Consider the following 25,216-nt stretch of genomic DNA (forward strand, 5'->3'; position numbering starts at 1 on the left):
TTCTCTTCTGGGCAAGGATTCCCAGAATCTGGTGGTCACAGGGCCAAGACAATCCCGACTCTCTTCTGTGTCCAGGTGTCACTCCCCTTGAAGCTGCTTCTAGTCTCAGTTGACTCTCTCTCTATCTAGGTCAGCCTGGACAGTGTCTCTATGCCTTCAGCTGTGCTTCAAAGTCTGTAATTGGCTCTACCACTACTGGATGGGGTGTTTCATTCTGGGAAATTAGGATTAGAGTAAGGGAGCTGGGAAGTCCATGCAGCCTTATATCAACACAAGGTCAATCAGGCTTTTCAGAAATATGTTGTTAATATGAAAATGTCCTCTGATAGTTCAAGTGCGGAATTCCTATCTTCTGACAGTTTCTTTGGTTGTCATTGAGCAAGGACTCTCCCCTATGTGACACCTACCAGGTAGCTCCTATTAGATACTTCTCTCTTAAGAAAACACCTGTGTCTTTTTGAACAAGTCAGCTCTTTAAAGACTCTTTTGGCCAATGCCTACAAGATCATGGGAGAACTGACTTGCAGAAGTTTGGGGGTACATCAGATCCAACAAAATTCCACAGGAGGAATTTCTTAAAATACTTCTCCTCTTCATTTCTTGTCAAAATCTCAGTACTAATTATTCATACTAAAAATGCCAATATTATATTTGGTTACACAAAAGAAATGCCAGGATCAGTTCTAGCCATCAGAGTTCATAATCTACTTTGTAAGATTTCCTAGGGTCTCATATGTATAAGTATGTTGAATTATTTTAGCACTGCAGTATAGCAATCTAGAAAGGGGAGCTAGAGTTATAGACCAGAGATAATGTCGAGTAATCAGAACACCAGGATTTGAGGTGAATTTCCTCCCACAAAAGAAAAGGTATGACATTCTATCTAGGGTAATGTCTGAGTAAAAACATGGCAGTGGGGAGAGGGTATAAGTGTTAGCCTGACTAGAACTGACTGTTTGTATTAATAAGTAATGAGTGGGACGGCAAGGTTGTATAATGGATGGAGAGTTAGGCCTGAAGTTGAAAGAACCTACCTGGGTTCAACTCTAACCTCAGGTATGTTTCTTTTATAATATGAATCTGGTCATAGGCTTAATGAATTCAGTATGATTTATAGATTGACAGAAGGAAGGGGAGGGGAAGGGAAAGAGGGAGGGACAAAGGGAAAAAGGGAGGGGGGAGAGAGAGAGAGATGCACGTAGTCACTAGGGGATAATGTCACATTTGTGACACTAGAGGGGGAGGGTAAATTTCCTTCACACAGATAATTCCCAGCTGTTGACCCTAGACAAGTCACTTAACCCCCATTTGCCTAGCCCTGCTCTCTTTTGCACTGTATCTAGTAGCTCCAGATACTTAGTATCAACTCTAAAACAGAAGATGAGGATTAAAAAAAAGCAATACGTGATAAATTACTAATGGTCACTTAGTTGCGAAATCCAGTGGCCTTTTCTAGCCCCGCCTTCTCCTTGACCTCTCTGCGGCTCACTCTCTCCTCACTGACACTCTCTTCTCTCTAGGTTTTCAGAGCCTCGCTCTCACCTAGTTCTCCTCATACCTGTCTGGCTGCTCCTTCTTTCTCTCCTTTGCTGGTTCTTCCTCTGGATCACTAACTGTGGGTGTCCCACGGGATTCTGTCCTGGGCATTCTTTTCTTTTCCTCTATTACTTTATTTGGTGAGCTCATCAGCTCCAAAGGATTTTAAGATCTTCTCTCTGCTGATGATTCTCAAATTTAAATTTCCTGCCCCAAATTCTCTGCTGACATCCAATCTTACATCTTTAATTGCCTTTTAGACAGCCTGAACTAGGTGTCCAGGAGACATCTTCAACTCATATGTCCAAAGTGGAACTCAATATCTTTCCTCCTAAACCCTCTTCCTTCCCCCTCAGGCTCACAATCTGGGAGTCGTCGGCCTGGTCTCCTTACTATCTCTCACCTCTACATACAATCTGTGGCCCAAACCTGCCCATCTCATTTCTGAAACATCTCCAACCCTGCCCTCTGACCCTGCCTCCATTCTGACACTCACCTCCCACCTCAATCACTGCTATAGTCTGTTGGTGAATTTGCCAGGCTCGAATCTCTCCCCCCTCCTATCCGTCCTCCACTTAGTCACTAAAGCATAGGTGATCACATTACCCACCCTGCTCAATACATCCCTATTGCCTACAAGATCAAATACAAACCTGTCATTCAAAGTCCTTCATAACAGCCCTCTCCCACCTTTTCAGTCTTCTTACACCTTACTCCTATCATATATTCTTTGATCCAGTGACACTGTCCTGGCAAAAAATGGATACGGTCCAGGATGGTTTTTTGAGAATGAAGAGAGGCAGATACCAAAAGAAGCCGTGAAGGAACCATAAACAGGACTTGATGTACCTAAGGGAAGAACAGTAGCACCAAAATAGAAGAGGTGCCTTCTAAGATCTTTGAAGAAAGATGGGTTGTCATCTGTCAGAGACATTATAGAAGGGATTCTCGCTCAAAGACAAGCAGGTCTAGATGACCTCTGAAGTCTAGTCTAACTCTGAGATTCTTTGACTCTGCATTAAAAAAAAATAACTTCAAGTTTTTGAGCCTTGAAGATTAAGAAAATTGGTATTATTGATAACAGAATGATATAAGACACGGAAGTCAGTTTGATGGGTGAGAAAGATGAAGGCTCTAAGTTGTAGATAAACTGAATGTGAATGTTTTTCAATAGAAGGATTTTGCAGGAAATATGGGACTGTAGGTGATAAGAGTAAGACCTAAAGAAATGGCGAGTAAACTTTCTAAAGGAATAAATACAAAAAGAAATAAAGAAAAATAACCAAGTTTTGAGAAGTACAGAATTACAAGTGACAGAAAGGAAGAAAACTGGCAGCATGCTGTGCTACAGAAAAAAAACTAAAGACCTCTCTTAAGAAATGGGTGGTCGAGCACCCAATACCATAGGGAGAGCAAAGATACTTGTCACTGGTGACAAATAAGAGAGTAGTTTCATGCCACAAGGAGAAGAAACACATAAGTAAAAGTCTGGTTTTCCCACAAATACTCCAAGTTGCCTTTTCAAACATGTTCTTTCTTCCCTTTACCAAAAAAGCAAACTAGATATATTTATACTCAACAGCCCTGGGAACAATGAACAACAGAGGCACCAAACTTCCCAAAGTTCTAAGTCAAGCCCTCTACCCACTTCAGCCTTTTTTCTGAAGCAAAATAATGCAGGAATCATTCCTGAGAGAGGAACAGTGGCATGATGCTACTTACTTGACACCTCCCACATCACAGGAGCGAGGGCGAGCTGAAAGGGACTGAATCTAGGAGAGAGACACAGGAAACTGGGATTACATGCCATGACATCAAGTTCAACAGGAAATATGCCTTCTTACTTATTCGGGTAGCTAGAAAACAGCATCTTTCATCCCAAATGCATTTTAGCACATATAAGTTTGTTTCCACAAGACAGGCACAGAGTTTCCAAATGAATCTGAATGTTTGAAATAGAGAAGCATCCAGAACGTGTACATTCGCTTCTTTGAAGAAAGACCCACATCTCATTAAAAAAATTTTTTTCAGGTGAATATGATGCTTCAAAGAGCTTAAAATTTTGTTTAAACAAATAGTACTTTTCAAACCGATTTCTAGGGAAAATGAGACCAAAACAAAAAAGGGGATGTATCTAAGAAAGGATAGCTTCAGAGAAGGCAAGACAGGAAAATGGGATAGGCAAAGAAAGGGAAAGTATAAGCAGCTGAACAGTGTTATATGTAAGTGGCTAAATTATTGAAGAAAAAGTCATTAAAAATTTTCATTGCTGAAAATATTTTAGCGGACATAATGAATACAAAGAAAATCTCTTCTGATGCTTAATTGAGGCACTGAGATGATCTTTAATTTTCCAAGGTCAAGCCAGAAGATTAAAGGTATTGGCAGGTTCTGCCAAGACAGAAAGGCTGTTAAGTGTGAGTTCAGGAATAGTCTGTATCTGCAGTCACTTTTCATATGAGAGACTCATTGATAAAAGAATGACCACTAGGTAGTGATTAGGGGGAATGGCACAGAATAGTGAAATAAAAACTCAAGATGTTGCACCTTCTGCTTTCTGCCACACATGTAAATTAGATCCTAGGGAGGTTGCTTATGGGAAGATTAGGACGAGGACTACATAGGATGAGAAAGTGTGAGAGGCTATGATCCACATTCCTGATGGCAGTATTCACATCAATGAGATTATGGATCCAATGACAACAGTAAATCATTAACTTGTATGAAAATGTGGGATAAAGGACTTGTATGACCATATGAAAAGATGGAACAGTCATACAGTGAGAGTGAAGAATTATAATAGATGGGCAGCACAAGTATTTCAGTGGTATTCATGAAATAGTTAAAAAAAATTACTAGAAGAAGGCTTCCAGGTTATCATTGAGATCTTTTTTTTGAAGATTAAAAAAAATATTCAAGAATTACACAGGATGAGAGGGCAGGGATGAATTAGTATCTATATTAATGGAAAGAATAGCCACACTTAGATCACACACAAATCTACATAAAACTTCAAGATATTCCAAATGGGCAAATCTGTCCCCCAATCATTTTCCCCAAGACAGGGATTACTACTTGGTGCTGCAAGAAGTCAGGGAGAAACAGGCACATTATTTTCCCTGATAGCAGTGATATTGTGTACATCATCACCTACCTGAAACCTACAGTTCTGTGGAAAGATTTGTGGTTCTCCCATCTAAAAGATTAGCATTCTCTAAAATGGATAGATTAATCTGGCACATGGTGTTGGGGGTTCTTAGGAAATACTTGGTGATTTACTCTGGAGTACTTTTGCTCCAAAGGGAAGAGTGCTCTATAAATAATTCTCATATTATAAAAATGTTTTTACCATTACTATTTCTAAAATGCTATAATGTCAAAGATTAATAGGCAGACAAAGTAGAAGGGAGGAAAAAGGAGAGGGAAAAGTAAAAAGAATGCAGGTAATGCAAGCAATTACAATTTTTAGAACAACCAAGGAATGAAGAGAGGGTTATAAATTTACTTCTTAAGTTAACAAAATTGGTTTCCCTGATGTTGTTACAAGAAGAAAGAAAGGCAAATGTTGTGAAGCTTTTGCCAAAGCTAATCAAGATCATCTTTGGAGGTAGGCAGGTTATCAACCAGGTCATTTTTATCAGAGAGGCAAATCTGTTTGAAGACCAGAACAGATAAAAAAACTCATGGAAATCCAACAATCAATATATCCAGTGCACTCTGGTCATTTACTTGATCTTTAAACCAGAATTTCTGATGAATTTGTGACTTCAGATACTCAGGTTCCTTTCAAAAGTATTCTGACCATGTGACACCTCTAGATATGTTTACTTAATTGAACAGACCTGATGCCGTCAACATGGAGAATTACAAGGAGACAACTTTTTCATAAATGCTAATGAGTTACTGATCTGCAACCCCCAAGCTGAAGAGTGATCTGGGGCACTGCAGAGCTAAATGTCCTCCCATAATTACACAGCCAGGCTGTATCAAAGGTGGGATTTGAACCCAAGGTCTTTCTGCCTGAGGCCAGCCTTATATTGTAACAGACTGATGACTAGCTAGGCTAGGTTCAGGGAGCCTCTCCCATGAGTACCTGAGTCACTCATAACCTGAGGAGATGGCTATACTCTGGCCATCTGGGATCAGAGGGCCTTTTTCTTATTTCAAAGCTCTTGGACGTTCTCTCCTACATCATTCCCTCGACAAGTCCTCTGGTCTCTTCTTGCTGACTTGTCCTTGGCTCTCTGAAACATCCCTGACAGACCAACAAGTCTCCTGTACACCTCCTTGGTTGCCTAGGGTTCACCAACCTTCTTGGCCTCCCACAGTTGTTTCGGCAGTGGTTTAGGAACATTGAGCAGATTTTCCTCTTTCACAGGGCCAGGGAAAGGGATAGCTGAAACAACATAAACACAACATTGGCTGGGCCAGAAGAGAAGCTGTTCTACCTCTGCTTTAATGGTTCTACTGCCTACACAGACTGGACCTGGCACTCTGGGGCAGCGAGCAAGAACCAAATTATGAAACAAATAGCTGGATTAAACGCTCTGGAGTCAGACTTCAAGGGAAAATTCAATTCTTACTTCAATGGGAGAATTCTAAACATGAAATGAAATTTCATCTGACAAACTCTACATGATGAGATGACATATCTTTCTTTTAAAGAGTATTAAAGTAAACTATCATTTTAGAGTCAATTTCTTCCTACTTCTAAAAGTCTTGGATCTCAAGGTTTTAAAATTTGTCTATGGGCACTACATATAATAAATAGATGTGAAACCACTATGTGTTGAATTTTAAAAATTTAATTTTTTAAAATTTTATGCAAATCATGTCTTTTTGTTATGAATAAAGGCCCCTGAACACTGGTGTCAACTTTGATAAGGCAACATCTAGCATGATATCTTATATGAGGCAAGTGCTCAATAAATATTCACTGATTTGAATATGTTAATAGACAAATCCATACAAATTCTAAGTATTCTGGCATAAAAGACAGAACTCTACCATCTGGTTTTCCATCTCATCTCTCTAGTTATTAATGATATCTTAAATGCCAAACAGAATGATCTTCTCTCAATCTTTCTCAGTATCTCTGCTGCACTGGTCACTATTCTCTTTGACAGGTTCTTCTCTCAAAGTTTCCGTGGTTCTATTCTCTCCTGCCTACCTAACCACTACTCTGTTTTTTATTTTTGTTTTGTTTTGTTTTCTGCTTTATTGTCATCCAAGCTGTGTCCTTCAGGGCTCTGTCTTGGACCCCTCTTCTCTTCTCCTTCTATACGATTTCACTTGGTGATCCCATCAGTTCCTATGGATTCATTTATCAACTCAGTGCTGATAATTTTCAAAACAAATTGTTCAGCTCTAACTTCTCATCTGACTTCCAGTCTCCTAATTCTAACTCCTATTTGCTATCTTGAACTGGATACTCCATAGACATCTTAAATGCAATATATCTAAAACTGAACTTTTCTTTCCTTTCAAGTCCTCACCTCTTCCTAATTTCCACTCAGGGTACCACTATCCTCTCAATCCCCAAGCTCATAAACTAGGTTTCAGCTTTAGCTCTTCATTATCTACTTCCCACCCTATACTCCTCACATCCAGTCTATTGGTGAAGTCTTCCTCTGACTCTGCCACCACCCTAGATAAGCCTCATAGTTGTTTCACACCAGAAATGCCAAAACAGGTTGCAGGTTGGTGTCCCTGTCTCTAGTCTTTCTTCACTCCACTCCGTCCTCTGCACAGCTGACAAACCAATTTTTTTCTTAAAACAGAGGTCTGATCCTGTTGATTCCCTATTCAATGAACTCCAAGAGCTTCTATAGCCTCCAGGATCAAGTATAAAATCCTCCATTTGGTGTCCAAAGCTTTTTGTAGCCTGGCTCCTCTAACCTTTCTGGCCTTTTCCCCCTAGACTTTCCCTCGTGTGCTCTCTGACCCAGTGACACCGGCCTGCTTGAGGTTCCTTGGGTGTTTTTACTGGCTCTCCTTCTATGCCTGGAATCTTTGTCTTATGGCTTCCTTTGAGTCCCAGATAAAAGTCTCATCTTCTGCCACTAGTGTTTTGCAGTTTCCCCCACTGTTGGTGCCTTTCCTCTAATGCTATCTCTGACTAGTCCTGCCTAGATTTAATTTGTGCATTGCTCCTTTGCAGGCTGTCTTCCCCTTAGACTAGCCACTCCTTGAGGGTGGGGGCAGATTTTATTTTCCTTTGTACCCCAATGCTTAATATAGTACCTGGCAAAGAGTATGTGCTTAACCAATGCTTATTGCCTGACTGAACTGAAGAGCCTTGAATAAAACCAAAGGAAAGAATATCAATGACCAATATTAATAGGGACTTGCAAGCCTGAGGATCATTGTGCAAATGTTAACCCAAGACACATACATCCTAATCGCAAATTTCAATTTTTGAATTCTGATAAGAACTGGTTTCAGTAGTGTTTAGGCACAAACAAAATTCTAAGTATTTTTTGGAAATAGACAAAGACACAGTAATGGGGCTCAGGCTGAGGGAGGGCTCTACTTAGCATTGGTAAATAAAGATCAATACATCATTTTGAGCTAATGTTGCAAGAAAAGGCAATTAACCAGTCATACCTTCCCCAAATCCATCATTCTCACCATCACAGAAACCTAATAGAACAGAAAAGAGAAACAACACTGTAAAGGATTTATATTTTTCTTTATTCATATATTAGCAATTTCTTCAATTTTAACTACTTATACTAAAGGTACTCGAGCCTCAAATAGATTAATGATTTTGAGCATTTTAACACTCTGGGTAAAAACTAAAAAATGGCTATTTGGATCTAATTATAGATGTTTCTCAAATCCTTGAAAGCTGTTTCAGTGTGACATTTTGCTACAAATTAAACTATTTTTTCTTAAAATTTGAGAGGTCTATGAGTTGAGGTCTTAGAAGTTTTGAAGTATAGACTAGAACACCAAAAAATTTTTATATTAGAAACAAGAAAAAGCCAACAAATACAAATAATTTAAAAAGAAACAAAAATGAAGAAGTTCATCTACTTGGCACATAATAGGCACTTAAAAATGATTTTCGAATTTAACAAATAAGAATACTGACAGGACAGCTAGGAGGCTCAGTGAATTGAGAGCCATGCCTAGAGACAGGGGTTCCTGGGTTCAAATCTGTCCTCAGATACTTCCTAGCTGTGTGACCCTGGGCAAATCACTTCACCCCCATTGCCTAGCCATTATCATCCTTCTGCCTTGGATCCAATACACAGCATTAATTCTAAGGCAGAAGGTCAAGGGTTTAAAAAAACAACCCAATATTTTGTTCCATGTTCCCTTCTTCTATCTCTTTTCCAGTTGTGTACTTATAAAGTGTTCTTAATGTTTTCATATGGTCCTAGTCAATATCATTATTCCAACTGTTTTTTGAACTCTGTGTTATTTTGTGAAAGTTTTTCCCATTTTTAAATATTTGTATTATTTTATGATGTAGGAACATTCACATCAATAAATCAGAATTTACTAAGCTATTCTCCAATTGCTGGGCACACCCATCCACATCCACACCCACACCCACGTCATTTTTAATTCCTTGCTATTACAAATGGAAGCATAAGAAGCACTTTTGTGCAAAGGACTTTTTCTTTTGAATATTCATAAAACTAATAACTAAGGGAAACTTTTTTTTAAAAAGGAATGAAAGGGAATAAAAGCAAAAAAATAGTTCAGAGCAGCATTTCATGCCATTTACCATAGTTAAGTTCCAAATGGTAATCTGATAAATGTAAAATGTTCTATCATTAATAAAAAAGGAGGAAAAGGGATAGCAGCATCCTTAATAACCATGGCTATGAAGAGAATTATTAAACCAAATGAGGAAAAGAGGCACTCATAAAAGATAAAATAGACAATTTTGAATGACCTGAAATTGAAAACTTGTGCACAAATAAAATCAATATAGCTAAGAAAAGAACTTGTCAAATGAGGGGGAAAAAATCTTTGCCTGAAACATTTCTGGCAAAGGGTTGTTAGGGGTAAAATTTTAGGGTCAAGACTAAATATATTATATTAGTGGACATCAGGAATTTAAATTCAATCCCAATGAAATACTCAAGTCAGTTGGGGGTTTATGGTGGTTTAATTACAATAGAAGGAAGAAATTAAGAAGGAGAAGAGGGAAAGGGTAGAAGATCTGCTCCAGCCTGGCCTAAGCCAGGGGGAATTCAAAGGCCTCAGCCAAGGGCCTTCTCAGGAGATAAAATCTAGCTCGGCTTCCACCCACGAGGCCTCCTCCAAGATGAGGGGCCTCCTCGGAAGATAGTGCCTTCAGAAGGTCAAGGAAAAGGGGAGTCAGCCTTATCACTCATCAAGGTCACTCAGGGAAACCACCTCACCTAAACCATAAAACAGAGTTCCTCCCAGTAAACTCCACTTCCAAACCCCGCCAAGAAAGAGCAGCTCACAGGAAGTGATGAGAAATATATAGGCAGTTTTTTACATCACTTTCTGTGTCTCACATGTACCAATGGTGGCTTAAGCTTGGTTTAGGACAGCCCAGGGGGTCAGTCAGTTGTTTCTTATTTGTCACATGCTAGCACATGCGGGTTATAGGCCATCCTCCCCTACAGTTAATCCTTAAGTGGGGGTGTATACATTCCTGGTTACTAGAATTCTAAAGACTAAGCAGGGTGTAGTAAATCTAAAATTCATAGCTCTTATAGCCAATCAATCTATGGGCAAATATTTATTAGGCACCTACTATGTGCCAGGCACTATTTATCCAAAATATTGAGATAAATAACACAAATGTCCAAGACTAAGAGCCATTTACTCATAGATACAGTATAGAATAGGAATAAACAGATTAATAGAAGCCCTACAGGCTACTCATATGTAAGATTGCTGAAAATCATTATTAAAAAGTCAATAACAGTCTGTTTTGAAAAGGCTATGGAAATAAGTTAGCACACTCATACGCTACTAGTGGAATAGTAAATCCAATAATTCTGGAAAGCAATTTGGAATTATACTATTAAAAGTTAATAAAATGGCCATCCCCTTTATGTACCACTTCTAGGCATATATCCAAAGGAGGTCAAAGATTGACATAAAAATTTCATATGTACCCAAATACTTATAGTAGAATTTTTTTTTGTTAACAAAAAAATGGGAAAAACGTAGATATACATTCACAAACTGGAGAACAAGCAAATTGTGATATGAATGATACATGAAAGAAATATTACTATGCTCTTTAGGAAACAATAAATATGAGAGGGTCTATATGAATTAATGCACAATGAAATCAGCAGAACCATGAAAACAAAATACACAACTGACAGTATAAATGAACAGTGAAACAATAATGAATGCTATGTAATTATAATGATCAAGCTTGATCCCACAGAAGAAAGGAGAAAACAGATCTCTCTTCTTTCATAGAGAAGTGAATGAATAGGGGTGTGTAATAATATACATATGATTTCACACATAATCAAAATGTTGTTACTTTTATTATTGTAGTTATTATTTTTTTAAAATCTGTTACAATGGAAGATTACTGGGAAGAAGAAAGGAGAAGGATACATGGAAAGCACTGTGATCTAAAAATAAAAGTTATCAATAAACTTCAAAAATAACACCTCCATAGAATAGCTCTAAAAGTGGAAGCCTTTGCATCTAATTCTATACTAAAAAAGGGTTATTACTATTTTGACTGGTATTACACAGAATCCACATCATAATCTGTAAAGCAGTGACATTTATATTATCCTAATTTAGCCTATTAATGTGTAGGGGATATTCCTTTGAATGTTCATTTCTTCCTTTATTCTCATCAAATCTGTTTTGAAGTTCCTTTTATATAAAAACATATGTGTGTATTCACCTCTGTCTTCATATGTTAAAGTCCAAAATATTTTATGTATTTTAAGTGGTGTTTCTCTAAAAATTTTCTTCTGGCTTTTATCACCTTGCTAAAAGTTCTTTTACCTTAACAATCTTATTATTTATTAACTTATTCATTTATTACCTTAATTAACTTTTCTGCTGAGATTCTTGGATGCCTGAAACACTCTTCTGACAGTTTCATTTTCTTTGGTTAACTCAAAAATCAATTATTACACCTATTTCATGCTTAGTATTTGTGTTCTATGAGGAAAACCAAATTGACATTATTGAATCTCTGAGTTGGAAAGAAGCTGAGAGATTGTTTAACTTGGTCTCTCATTCATGAACCCTTTCTACAATAGCCACAAGAAGTGCTTCTCCAGCCTTTACGTGATTACTTCTCATGCCCAAGAATTCACCCCATAGCTTTAGCTCTGGCTGAGGCAGTCATGTGATTTCTTTAAGGTCGCTTTGATCACTCCCCTACTTTGGACCTCTTCCTATATGCCTCCAAACTTGCTCAGGGTCTTCCTATTCCTAAAAAAAGTCTTTCTTCTAGACCAATATCACTCCTGCTAATTCCCCACTTTTCGTCATCCTTTTACTAGCTGGTGATGCTGCTGACCAGATCCTGACTCCCCTGGCTTCAGAGAGAGACACCCCACTTTCCTAGAGCTCTTCCAACCTATCTCCACCCCTCTTCTGTGCCTCCTTTCCAGGCTCTCCATCCCCCTTTCACTTCTTCATGTGAGTGTTCCTAACGGGACTGTTCTGGGTCCTCTTCTCTCTTCTTACTACATGTTCTCCCCCATGACCCTGGTCACTCCAATGGCTGCAACAACTGCTCTGCCACCCATCTGACTTCCCTTTTGAATTCCGGAGCTTTCCAGTACAGCATATTCACTTAATGTTATCTCCATCTGCCTTGAGAGTACTCCACTTGAGCTGCTTGATTATCACCTCAGAGTTTCTGCATCTTAAGCTTTTACTACCAACTGGTTTGAGTCTTGATTACTTAACCTCTCTCTGCCTCAGATTCCTCATCTGTGAAATGGAAATCCTAATTAGTAATTGTTCTGAGGATATGTTCTGAGGATAAAATGAGAGCTTTATAGAGGGCTTTTGAAAACCTGAAAGTACTACATTAATGCTAACTATCATAACAATAATTGTCTTGCCAAACTTCTCACATAGTATACTTGTGTATGTAGCTGATGTAACCCGAGGATAGCACTTTACATTTTCCCTATATCTCATCCTATTTGCTCACATTTTAAGACACATGAAATTCATGGAAATTATAATTTAGTTCCCCTAGTAACGGTGCCCCTTCTCCACATTTTGATGCCTAGTACTCCCTCTGCACATCAGGGAAGTGAGGAATAAGCATTTACATAGCATCTACTTTATATACTAGGGATTATACTAAGCATGTTTTTATAAAAATCATCTCAAATATTATCAGTTGCTTTCACATTACAGTGAGATTTCCCCATTCCTCACCTGACTGCATTAGGACTTCTCCCCCATACTCCAGGAAGTTTAATCTCAGGATTATCTCTTCAGCCTTGGGAAGCCTCCACTTCATCATCAACCTCCTGACTCTGACAGGAAGATGAGGCCATTTAAGGAGAGAGCTCAGCTCTGATGTCTCCTCATTGCTTACCTGGCTGCACTATCTATGGGACTTCTCCACCGTGTCCTTGAGGTGGATACTTCCTCTCCTATTTTTTAGCTCCCTTTGTGTGTTATTTACCCACAGGATTGTAAGCTCCTTAAGGCAGGGACTGTCTTTATTTTTTCGTATTTGTATACCAAGGGCTTAGAACTATGCTTGACACATAGTAAGTGCTTAATAAATATTTAATGATAACTATCACTCACCATGATTTCTCTGCAGGCATTATTTGCATTTTTAAGCTGATCACTATTTTGTAATTCATTAAAGGGAATTTTAGACATCCTACCAACTTGAGTTCTTTTTGGAATCTATGAGAGTCCCTCCCATTCTCCTTATTAGAAAAATATTTAAATCTAGACTGCTTTGGTCCTTAGAGCTGGTAGAAGTGGGAAGTAGGGTGTCACTGGCTATTACTAGCTATCTAGAACCCTGAATATGGTATCTGCCCAAATTCTAGGCCAGCCACTTCCTCCATTCTCTATGGGACATGACAGGTAGCAGATGGAAAATTTTGGGAGTCTCAACTAAAGGCAAAGGGTAACTGTTGTAAAGTTGGATCTAAATTTCATGTGTGTGTGTAAGAGAGAGATAGAGAGATAAAAACTAAAATTAAAATTAAACTATACATATTAAGTATAGTCATTTCTGTAACCTATTATTAATGTGCCATTATCACAGAGTACAATCATAATTATTCTTCTAATTAAATGTGTATCAGATTAACTTAAGTTCACTTATACTTTATTTACATAGTTTATAGCTCATGTAGCATAGCTATTTGTTTACAACTAAGAAAATTAGAGGGAACCCAAGGGTGCAATTGCTATATCCAGTAAAAATTCCCAGGGAAGAACAGCTATAATCACCCTACTAGAATGCTTAATCCTAGGTATGTTATACTTTCCCATCATTTTTTTCATTTTTACCTTATTTGGTAAAATCTATGATTAGAAATACCTTTTTTCCAAAGCTAGTTGATATTTTTAAATTCCAAAGGAAGGAAAATGAAAAGCTTTAATGATGTAGAGGGAGAAAAATACACGAAATGTTTAAAATAGCATCCACCAGCAAATCTAAGACTCCTGAAATAATTCTCATCCTTGGAGACTTGAATTTTAAAAATACAAATAGCTTTCCCATGTAAACACAAATCCATATTTGGATACATTTTTGATTTATGGTTTAACTGCAAGGAAATATTACTTCATGCAGAAAAGCAGCAAGCCAGCTGTGACTATACTTATGATAAGACTACCTTTTAGCACTTGCAAATTTAGGAACCCAACAACTTCTAATTGATGATTTAAGGGAAAATAAAGTAGACCTGCTTAAATCACTCTCTTGTAATCTTGCATTGATCAGTCCAATCAGTTTAATGTCTGGATTCTTCTATGCCTCTGTGATTCTTATTTCTTCCTACTTATTGAAATTTCTTACCTTCACCATGCTCACTTATCCTTCACTCCTTTTAGAAAAACCGAAATTTGTTTGTATCAGATAAAAAAGAGCTATTAGAACTAGTTAGAACAGAAATCAAAATCCTTTTTCTGGCTTCCAGGGCACTATCAATCTATGTCAGAAGGTTCAGCCAAGTCTAAGTAAGCTATGACTAATTCTACATCCCCTTGATGACATTCAATATTCTCTCTTCTGTTTTTGATTCTAGCCCCCAAGTCCCCTTCAACATCTACTTCCTCCTATCTGTTTGTCATGGCCGTCCATCTGAGTCTCCCAGCCCCCTCAGCATTCCACAAAGCCTCTTTTAGAAACTCAATTCAATCAACCAAACTTTGCCTTCATGGATTTATATTTGTGGAAACAAACCTCTCTGTAGTATGCCTAAATTCTATAAGACCCATAACACTTTGAAAGAGCTATCATTAAGGGAAGTATAAATTAGTTTGTTAAGCTTATTACAATTAGACATATTCCTTTACTCACTCATTTATTCAGTTAATGCTCATGGAAGGCCTACTGATGGCTGAGCAGAGAGAGCTGCCACAACATGGAATGAGTGCCTTATTCCTCTTGCCTGGGATATTCTAAAACTCATCTAGGATGGCCAGGTAGGAAGAATACCACGCCCAGGGGCATGCACTCTGCACCCTTGCTCCCTTCCTTACCTGAGCTGCAAAGTGCTCTTAAGTTTGAATGAGATGGAGAAAGTTCAGGCCTTTCTATATGCCCTGCTGATCCCTAAAACTCTAGACCTCGCCATCTGCCCTTCAGTTAAACATTCTTTTGCCACACATAGCTGTCTCTTCCAGTTGGAGTGCAAGCTCCTTGTGGGCCTGGAATGTCTTGTTTTTTTGTACTTATGTCCCCAGCACTTAGTATAATACTCAGCACATAGCAAACACTCAGAAAATTCTTTTTAAAAAAAAAATTAATCCATACCAGAAGGAGTCATTGTGAGAACTAGTTAGAACTTTGAATTCTAAAAGCAGAGACAGAAGAATTAACTCACCGTTGGAAGATTTTTTTTCCCTATTTCAATTCAGACCTAAAAGTCCTAAAGGTTATTATTTTCCTCATTTTAGGTATGTAAGTCAATCTACTAATCATCAGAATTCCAAAATTACACATCATTTGGATCTATTATAGGTTATAAGCTCCTTTATAATTCTTCCTGGTGTCATTCATAGCATGTATATAAGTCACTACTCAGCAAGTGCCTAAATAGAACCATTCTCAAATCCAATGGAGCAAAAAAGAGGACATTGCTATTACTGGTGCCCAATCTTACCCATGCACTGGGAAGGCCAAGATGACTGGTCTCCTTCTCCATAGGGGTCCTGTGGCTTGGTGCTTAAGGCACTGGTATGAAGAGCAGAATCCGAATTGGTTCTAAGAGAGCAGGGTAGAGGGAAAGATTGATTGTGAGTTTTAGAATGAAAAATCCTTGGGCAACATGGACTTGCTATCTCTGGAGTAAGTAAGCAGCATTCACCACTAAGTGTAAAAAAGAAATTAGAAGCAAAAGAATTAAAGTTTCATTTCTTTCTATTTTTATACATTATAGGAAGCTTCATTCTCTATGATTGATCCACTGCCTTAAAACACAACCCCCCTTCTATGAGACCCCCAAATGTTTAAAAGGAGGATCATATATGCTCTCCAGTTCTTCAAATTGAGTTTTAGTGACTGGAAAGCCAAGATAAGACTGCCTCCTTCTCTGAGAAGGAATTCACAAAGGTACCTGGTTGCTTCATAAATCTTGCCAACAGAAGGCCTCACACAATGACTCCTTCCCAGTCTTCTTCAACCCATAAAGGACTCACAATTCTGCCCATAGCACTAGGTTTTCCTCATTTGAAAATATCTATGCAGAAGAGCATTAAAAGTTCAGGTCTGTCATGTATTGCCTTGACCTTGAGATTCCTGGAAGCTTGAACTTTGTTCTAAATTCATCTCTCCAGGATAGTCAAGGCTATAGGCTCACACTGACTCATACCATCAGGCCCTGCTTTTGTCTTTGGGCCATTCAAGCTGAGACTCATAGGTACAAATCTGACATCTTTTGCCCTATCAGTCAAATAAGTGAATAGTAGTATTCATGAGAGATGTAAAAACCTTAAGTAACAGGAGTAAAAGGATATTTTAGCATATAGATCATCTCTAAAGATAGCTGATCTGAGTTAGCTTCTCCTTTCTGAGTCATTTTCCTGTAACAAAGACTGAGTGGGAAAGAAGTACTTTACCTGTTAAGTGCAGATGTCAGCCTGAATCCAGGCTGCTTCTCTTCCTTCCAAGGAGGCTGCTGCCTTTGAAAATTAAAAGAAGCAAAAAGTTGAAGAGATATTCAGTCACACAAGAGAGTCATAGGAAACAGTCTGGATAACGGAGGATGTTAGAGCCGTAGAATTCTAATAGCTCTCCAGTTTAGCAGAAAGGATAAATTCAGTTGGAAGGCATAAAATATCTTCACTTGATATAAACTTACCTTTACAAAGCAATGTGAGCCCCTCAAGGCCTGAATTATCTCCCTTTGTATCTGTACCCTTGGCATCTGGCCCAATGCCTGCCTCACTCCTAGTGCTGCTTGCTGACTGACCAATGAAATGTATCACAGAGAGCCCTAGGTTGAACCTGTCCTGCAAGCCCCATGCTGAGGCAACTCAGAGCAGCTGTTAGTGCCTTTTTAGGGCCTCTCAAATTTGTTATGCTTGTTGTACTCTCTGGGGAAGAATACTTGGCTTTCCCCCTTTCAATGGAGTTAAAAATAATAATGATCTGCTTGTACCTCATAGGATATGATTTTAAGTCTGCAGCTCCCAATCTCTTTACACTAATGATTTGTAGGGAGTTCTACGGTTGGCCAAAAAAAATTAAATAAACTTTGCAGCTGTCTAAGATTGCTCCTCTAGAGTAATCAAAGATAATGAAGTCATAGGAATTGATACCCACTGTTCATCACTGCTCCCAACAACACAGTTTTACAACAGCAAAAACTTCTAGACATTTTCATTAGAAATTCATATCATATAACAAAGGGATAATGTGGAGGCAAGTGCCATGTGCTGCTCCAGCTTTGACAGTGCATCTTGCTTACCTTGTCCAATTCTCATCACCAGGCTGGGCAGGATAACCAGATCCATAAGAACTATTGTCAAAGTGGAATTGTGAGTGAAGGAAAACACAGGGGTCCCCGTGACTACAAGAGAACACACCTGAGCAGCTGGGGTTATCCAGGACTTAGACACAGAGCCCATTCAAGATCTACCACCTCTCTGCCTTCTCCCTCAAGATCTTCCTTACTGCCCCTCAGCCTCTGGGCTTGCCCTCTCAGTCAGTGGACCACTCTTGGCATGCCTCTAGGCCTATAGTTTTCCTATAGCTTAGGACCCTTCCTTCTTGAATTTCTTACTGTGCCTTGACAAAAGCAAAAATAAAATGCCAAACAAAAGCCTTTTATGGTCAGAGCAAAGCACTACTTCATCTAATACAGATGAGAACTCATTTAAGAGTTGTAACCTTTTCCCAGCTCAAAAGTTAATGTGTACAGGGCTTTTAAAACATTTTTAATTTAAAAAAAAAACACATAATTAGGTGGGGATGGAAGGAAATTAGCAACAATTCTTCAGATAACTCAAGACAGACTGAAATATTGCATAACCAGGCTGGGAACCATTGGGGAAAGGCTAATTAATTACTAATTAATAAGTAAAAATATACTAACATATGATAGTTCTTATCAGAGAAAAACTTCCTCTCCTATTAATTCTTGAGCCTGGCTTTTATGTATGGGTTTGTGTGTAGGGAAAAAAAAAATTTAATTCTAAACCAAATGACTAGCAATAAAAATATACAAGCCAAAAACCAAGATCATTATCAGAAGACCTGGTTTCAAATCCTTCCTCTGCTGTTCATTATCTGTGTGAGTTAGGCCAAGACATTTAACCTTCCTAGGTCTCATGTTCTTCAACCGTCATGAAGGTGTTGGTGTAGATAGTCTCTGCAATCACTTCTTGCTCTTAAACCCAGGATCCTAAGATAAATCATCATCTCTAAACTAATAACGATTTGTTTTTTTAAAGTATATACTAACTTGAACAGAGGAGTAACATAAACACTCCCATCAGCTTGTGTCACCTGATTTCTTTTCTGTGTATTTAAAAATTTGTGTTGCTATTTTTCCCCCATAGTTAGTTTAGTGTTTCTGCTTTCTTCATATATCACTTCATGTGAGTCTTTCCCCACTTCTCAAATATTATTGATATTCATTTCTTACAGAGCAATAAAAAATTCTAGCTCTATCATTTACTATATAACTTGGGGTGAGTTTTGAACTCGTCTTGCAATGCCAAATCAATGTTCTGTCCACAATGTAAAGAAATTTTATTTTATAGCCTATAAACATATAGCCTATGTTTATAGTTATTTGTTATTATGAATAAAGCTACCATGGATATATATTTATATATACCTTTCCTATTTCTTTCCTTCTTATTGTTTTAGATGGACTGAATTGTGTTCCTAGTCTTGCACCTTACATGACATGGCAAGCCTCGGTTCTCAACTCCTAAGCTAACAGAGAACAACTTCTAACAAGTCCTACCTACCAGAAGGCTTGGTTGCCCAGGGTTTCATATATTTACCTAGTACTTACTGAAGGTCCTTCTGATTTCAGGTCTAGTTTTCCATTCAGTGTACCACCTGGCTACCTCATATCTTATACCAGTATTGGCAAACTGCACTTTCATGCTGCCTGTAAGCCCCCTGCATTACCCCAGAGAGCATAGGGAGGAAGCATTGTGCTGCTGGATGAAGGGGTGGGGCTTGTGAACATTGTCCTTGGGTGCAGTGGAGAGGGGGAGGGGAGCAGCCCCCTCTGGCACACCTGGGCATATGTGCCACATCTTCACCAACACCGTCTCATACAGAGCAAATGGTCCTTAAGTGTGTTTGGTTCTCTACTAATTCAAGTAAAATTGGCCTAAGATTATCTCTGGATAGCTGGGAATGAAAGGTATCTGTCCTCCAAATGGTAAATAATCTCTGCTCTAATTTTTATTTCTAGAAGGATGCCAAGATGATTGTCAGGTATCACAAGTAAACTTAGAATCTCAAAAAAGCAAAACTTTATAAACTGAGTACTTATTAATTCATACTATTTTTAGATGAACAGTATCTTTCAAATGTGAGGCACACTTCAGATACCTTTAAAAAACTTTTTTTCACTTTTACCTTCTATCTTAGAATCAATATTGTGCATTGGTTCCAAGGCAGAAGAGCACTAAGGGCTAAGCAACTGAGGTTAAGTGACCTGTCCAGGGTCACATGGTATCTGAGGCTTGGTTTTAATCTAGGACCTCTCTCTGGGCCTGGCTTTCAATCTACCTAGCTGTCTCCTTCTATGTCTTTTCTAATGGAAGATGTTATTATTAAAAGATTTATAATCAGGTTCCAGAGTAAGGAGCTATGCAGTAAACCTAGAGAGGAGCCAATTCAGAAGCAAGAAGCAGAGATGAGGAAGGTCACAGTTCTAGCATGCAGTCCAGTGTAATGCCTCTGGCGGAACAACCAGAGAAAAAAATCTCAAACCAAGAAAGAACACACAATTCTATCACTATGAACTGGCAGAGCTTTCTAGGGACTGAGCCCAGGAGCAATCTTTGTTACTCTGACCAAAACCCAGTTCAGAAATTTGTGGAGCTCAGATCAGGGGTGGACAGCAAATTTAGACTCTGCAACTAGATTAGACACAGAATCACTACACAGATAAAAATACACCTAGAATTCTTGAGATAAAAAGTGGTATGGGCAGGGATTGGGGGAGTTTAAAATGTTTTTTATAAATGAGAGTGGCAGAGGAAATTTTTGGAAAATAAATGAGAGCTCTGTAAGAAAGAATTGGAAAAGAAATTAACATATCCTTGCCCAAGCAATAAACTGAAAATCAGGATGGCTAAATAGAAACCAATGATTACATGAGACGACCATACAAAGTCAAAACATTGAAAAAAAAGAATCTGAAAATGTAAGGTATCTCAAAGCAAAAACAATTGATGTGGAAAACAGATCAAAGAGAAAAAAAAATAAGAATCACTGGATTAAAAGTCTTTACTTTAAAAAAGAGCCTCAATAAAATTTTAAAGAAATCATAAAAACTGCCTAGACCTAGAGAGCAAAGTAGAAATAGAAAGAATCCACTAGTTGAAACTTCCAAGTGAAAATTCCCAGGAATATTAGACACCCCCCATCCCCCAAATGCAGTTTCCAAGTCAAGGAAAAAGTACTTACAAGCAACCAGGAGAAAAAAAAAGAACTCAAATACAAAGAGGAACACAAGATTTAGTATTTACAAATACGAAGGGAGAACTAGGAATATAATATTCCCCAAAGCACAGGATTTCAAAAGGGTTATAGCCAATAATAATATCCCCAGCAAAACTGAATATAATCATACAAGGGAGGAAAATTGATCACTAATGAAAGTGGGAAATTCCAAATATTCCTGATGAAAAGATCAGAGCTAAGTAGAAACTTTGAAGTTTCAACATAGGAGTTAAGAGAAACACAAAAAGATTAATATGAATGATCATAAGGGACTAAACAAGGACAGTTTATATATATTCTAATGCGAGGAGATGATACATGTGTCTCTACTAGATATTAATCACAGAAGCAGTCTAAGTTGATAGAAGACCTGGGAGTGGCTCTATTATGTCTTGTTCTTAAAAAAAAAAGAATAGAAAAGGAGGAAAGAGAATAGGAGAAAAGAAAATATTATGTAATTTAGTTGTGCAAGTAGAAATTTATGTGATGAGGTAGAGATGAGAATAGCCATTGACATTTGAGCCTAACTCTCATCTATGCTGGTAAAAGGAGGGGAAAATACACACATATTGTTGGGAAGAGAAATAAATTTAATAGGGAAACAGGAGGAAAAGGGGAGGAAGAAGGGGGAAACTCGAGGGAAAATAGATTAAGGGGAGACTGGTTCTAAGAAAAACAAACTCTAAGGAGATACTGTATAAAAATATTTATAGTACCTTTTCAGGTGTTAAATAGTTGACTGTAACATGGCTGGGCAAGTTACAGTATACAAAAGCGATTTTATATACTGTATTATATATATTATATATTATATATATATGTATATATATATATATATATAAGCACTATTGTGCTTTAAGAAATTATGAAGGAAGTAATACCACTACTAGGTCTATATCCCAAAGAGATTTTTTTAAATGGTGTGAAGATTAAAATTGTAACCCCTGCCTATTTTTAGAACACCCTACTTAAAGATGAGTGGGAAGATCTGCCCATTTTTTTAGATCTAATCACCAAAATTGTAAACATCCCACTTAATCATTAAGTGGGAGGTCTGTGACCCACATGTGCAATAGTGGGTGATGAATCAGAATCAACTGACTGCCTCCTGGGCAGTCCTACGGAAGGTTTTAGACTATGATTTGTCCATGTAAAAAGTGGAGGAAGGCACAGGAAGTAATGCAAAAGAAGCATCTTTAAAAGGGGCAGTCGCTTCCTGTGAGACACTTCTTCATTCTTTGAGTGGAGGCTGAAGGAGGAATCTGCTGACTGGACCCGAGATCCTGTTCCTGATGAGACTGTTGGACTAACACGTAGTGAGTGAAAGAGCTGACTTCTTTCCTGGATATTTTCTGAAGAAACTAGCCTCAGGAGAGACTAGCCTCTTAAGAGAGTTTTTCCTCAGGTCCTTGGCTTTACCGAGGCAAACTAAGAACCAATTCTCCCTGCAAAGGTTGGGATAGGGGTCAGAAGTAAATTACTTCATGCTTAGGCTAGACATCTCACCCTATCCTCTCTCTGATTAATTTTACTTCACTCTACATTTTGTAAATAAATTGTAAATCTCTTTGAAATTAATATAAATTCCTGGTGACCACACTCTTAAATAATCTAGTTCAACCCTTTTAAAAATAATCCCTTTCCTCCCTAACAATGGGAAAGGACCTGTTTGGACAAAAATATTTATGGCTGCTCTCTTTGTGGTGGCAAAGACTTGTAAACTAAAAGGATTTTAGTTTAGTTTAGTTTAGTTTCCTCAACTGGGAAATGGCTGAATATATTGTGGTATATGATAGTGATGGAATACTACTGTGCTATATAAGTAATGATGAACAGGATGCTTTCAGGAAGAGCTGAAAAGACCTACATGAACTGATGCAGAGTGAAATAAGCAGAACCAGGAAAACAGTGTACACAGTAACAACAATATTATGGAATGATCAAATGTGATAGACTTTGCTACTAACAGCAATACAATGATCCAGAACAATTCTGAAGGATGTAGGAAAAAGAATGCTATCCATCTCCAGTAAAGAACTGTTGGAGTAGAAATGCAGATGAAAACACATGATTCATCACTTGTTTATTTGGGTATAAATTTGGGGACTTTAGACTATTCACTTGCAAAAAGAATTATATGGAAATGTTTTGCACACTAATACACTAATATATCCCAGAATGAATTGCTTGCCAGCTCTGGAAGGAGAGAAGGGAGGAAGACAATTTGGATTATATAACTCCAGAAAACTCATGTGGAAATTTATTAAGAATAAAATTTTTTTTAAAAATTATGCAAGAGGTAATTTTAGAGAAACTGAGAAAGACTTGTATGAACTGATGCAAAGTAAAATGATCCAGGAGAACAATTCGTATAAGGGCAATATTTAGCTTACATGTTCCTGACTCATGATAGGTGCTTAACAAATGTTTATTGACTACTTCAAAGACAAATAACTTTGAAGCACTCACAAACACTGATCAATCTAATGACTGATCACAATTCCAAAAGATTAATAATAAGACATGCTACCTACTCACTGATGCAAGGCAGTTAGGGGGTGCAATGGAATAGAGCACAGGTCCTGGAATTGAGGACCTGAGTTCAAATGCGGCCTGAAACACTTACTAGCTGTAGGACTCTGGGCAAGTTACTTAAGCCTATTTGCCTCACTTCCTCATTTATAAAATGAACTGGAGAAGGAAACCACTCCGGGATCTTTGCCAATTATCTCCACTTCTTGGATTTGATCAAAATCACTTGCATTGTCTTATTTCATTAGCTGATTATTGATAAATTCATCTCTATATATTCTTTTAGACCAGTATACGAATATTCCCAGGTTACAGTGCAGTTCAGTCCTATGTAATAGGAGAACCTTGGAAAGGTTCATTTTCTTTCTCAATGGAAATTTCCTAAAACTGTTCATTTTGAATAACTTAGTTTTGCCCTGGTTCTTTCTGATTTTTTTTTTTCATTATGCTGAAGGTCTAGTTCTGCCTCAAGGAAAGATTTCTTATTATTCCCTAAAAACCTTTGTAATGCTTACTTTCTCATTGGACACTGTTTCTTAAACAAGGTTTTAAAAATCAAGGAAGTGGCATTAAACAAGGTTTTAAAAATCAAGGAAGTAGCAAGGATAAGCTAGAGACATTAGAGAGTTGACAGGAAGATACTGCTTTTAAACTTTTTAATACTGAATTTGAGACTTTTCCAATAGCTATTACACATTTTTTATTCAATTAAAAAGAACACAAACTTTTGGTTAAATAATTTTTCTCTTTATTTAAAAATAAAAATAATTACCCAGGGTCTGGATTTTTTTCCTTTAATTTAAAAAATATATATGTATGTATATATGTGTGTATTTGCATCTCATCTAGTAGGTGACAGCTTTTAAGCTGTTTCTGTTAATAATACAAATGGGCTAGATATTCCCCAGCAACTATATCTGAAGGGAGACTTGGACTTATAGGTTCAAAAACTGCTTCTGACTGGGTCTTCTTAGTCATGCAAATCTCATCTGTCTCTTCATCCTTTATATAATGTGACTGAGATATTCTTCCATCAAAATGTGTTGAAAACCAGTAATTTAAGTGATGCACTAAGTAGAGGAGAACAGGAAGAGTTCTCATGGGAACAATAGGATATTTCTTAAATCAAAACTCAGCATGCAGATGCATCATAATTTATCTTATTTCATAGAAATGAATTTCCTTACAGCTGATTTTGCCCATTTAAGTGCAAGACCTTTTTAAAATAATCTTTTAACCATTCTTTTGGTCTAGGTAGAATAGAAAGGAGGAAGTAGATATGAGTTCTTTTTATTATCCAGATATGCCAATAACTAGCTTTATTACAAATCATTTCACCTATGTGGGCCTATTTGCTCAGCAGGAAAACAAGAAGATTGATGTTATCCAATTCTTGACAAAGAAGTGATGGACTAGATAGAATGAGAGATATTTTGGGACACAGTCTAGGCAAAGATTTGCTTTGAATTACTATATATATTTTTTAGAAGGGTCTTTTTTTTTTTTAATTGAGGGAGAGGTGGGAGGGACAGAAAGTAAATTTTTGTCATTGAAAAAATTAAATTAAAATAAATACTAGGGAGTTTGACTATACCTCCAAAGGCTACTCTTGGCTCTAAATGCCATCATTCCACAAAAATCTTTCTAAGGGGGCAGCTGGGTAGCTCAGTGGATTGAGAACCACGCCTAGAGACGGGAGGTCCTAGGTTCAAATCTGGCCTCAGCCACTTCCTAGCTGTGTGACCCTGGGCAAGTCACTTGACCCCCATTGCCTGGCCCTTACCACTCTTCTGCCTTGGAGCCAACACAGAG

The 25,216-nt window shown here is 37.8% G+C and overlaps 1 protein-coding gene across 2 annotated transcripts in view; it reads right to left on the reverse strand.

The window, feature by feature from the left end:
• The window catches only part of CRTC3 (CREB regulated transcription coactivator 3), an 87,390-nt gene that overhangs the window by 14,432 nt on the left and 47,742 nt on the right, over positions 1 to 25,216 (reverse strand). For both annotated transcript variants that reach the window (XM_016427921.2, XM_003339890.4), the window contains 6 exons: positions 17,646 to 17,707; positions 16,795 to 16,857; positions 15,840 to 15,940; positions 8,143 to 8,178; positions 5,847 to 5,932; positions 3,259 to 3,308 (listed from right to left, as the gene is read on the reverse strand). In XM_016427921.2, the coding sequence (XP_016283407.2) occupies positions 3,259 to 3,308; positions 5,847 to 5,932; positions 8,143 to 8,178; positions 15,840 to 15,940; positions 16,795 to 16,857; positions 17,646 to 17,707 (398 nt within the window). The remainder of the gene's footprint in view (positions 1 to 3,258; positions 3,309 to 5,846; positions 5,933 to 8,142; positions 8,179 to 15,839; positions 15,941 to 16,794; positions 16,858 to 17,645; positions 17,708 to 25,216) is intronic.

Source organism: Monodelphis domestica, chromosome 1, assembly GCF_027887165.1.
Source record: "Monodelphis domestica isolate mMonDom1 chromosome 1, mMonDom1.pri, whole genome shotgun sequence".
Classification (NCBI taxonomy): Eukaryota; Metazoa; Chordata; class Mammalia; order Didelphimorphia; family Didelphidae; genus Monodelphis; species Monodelphis domestica.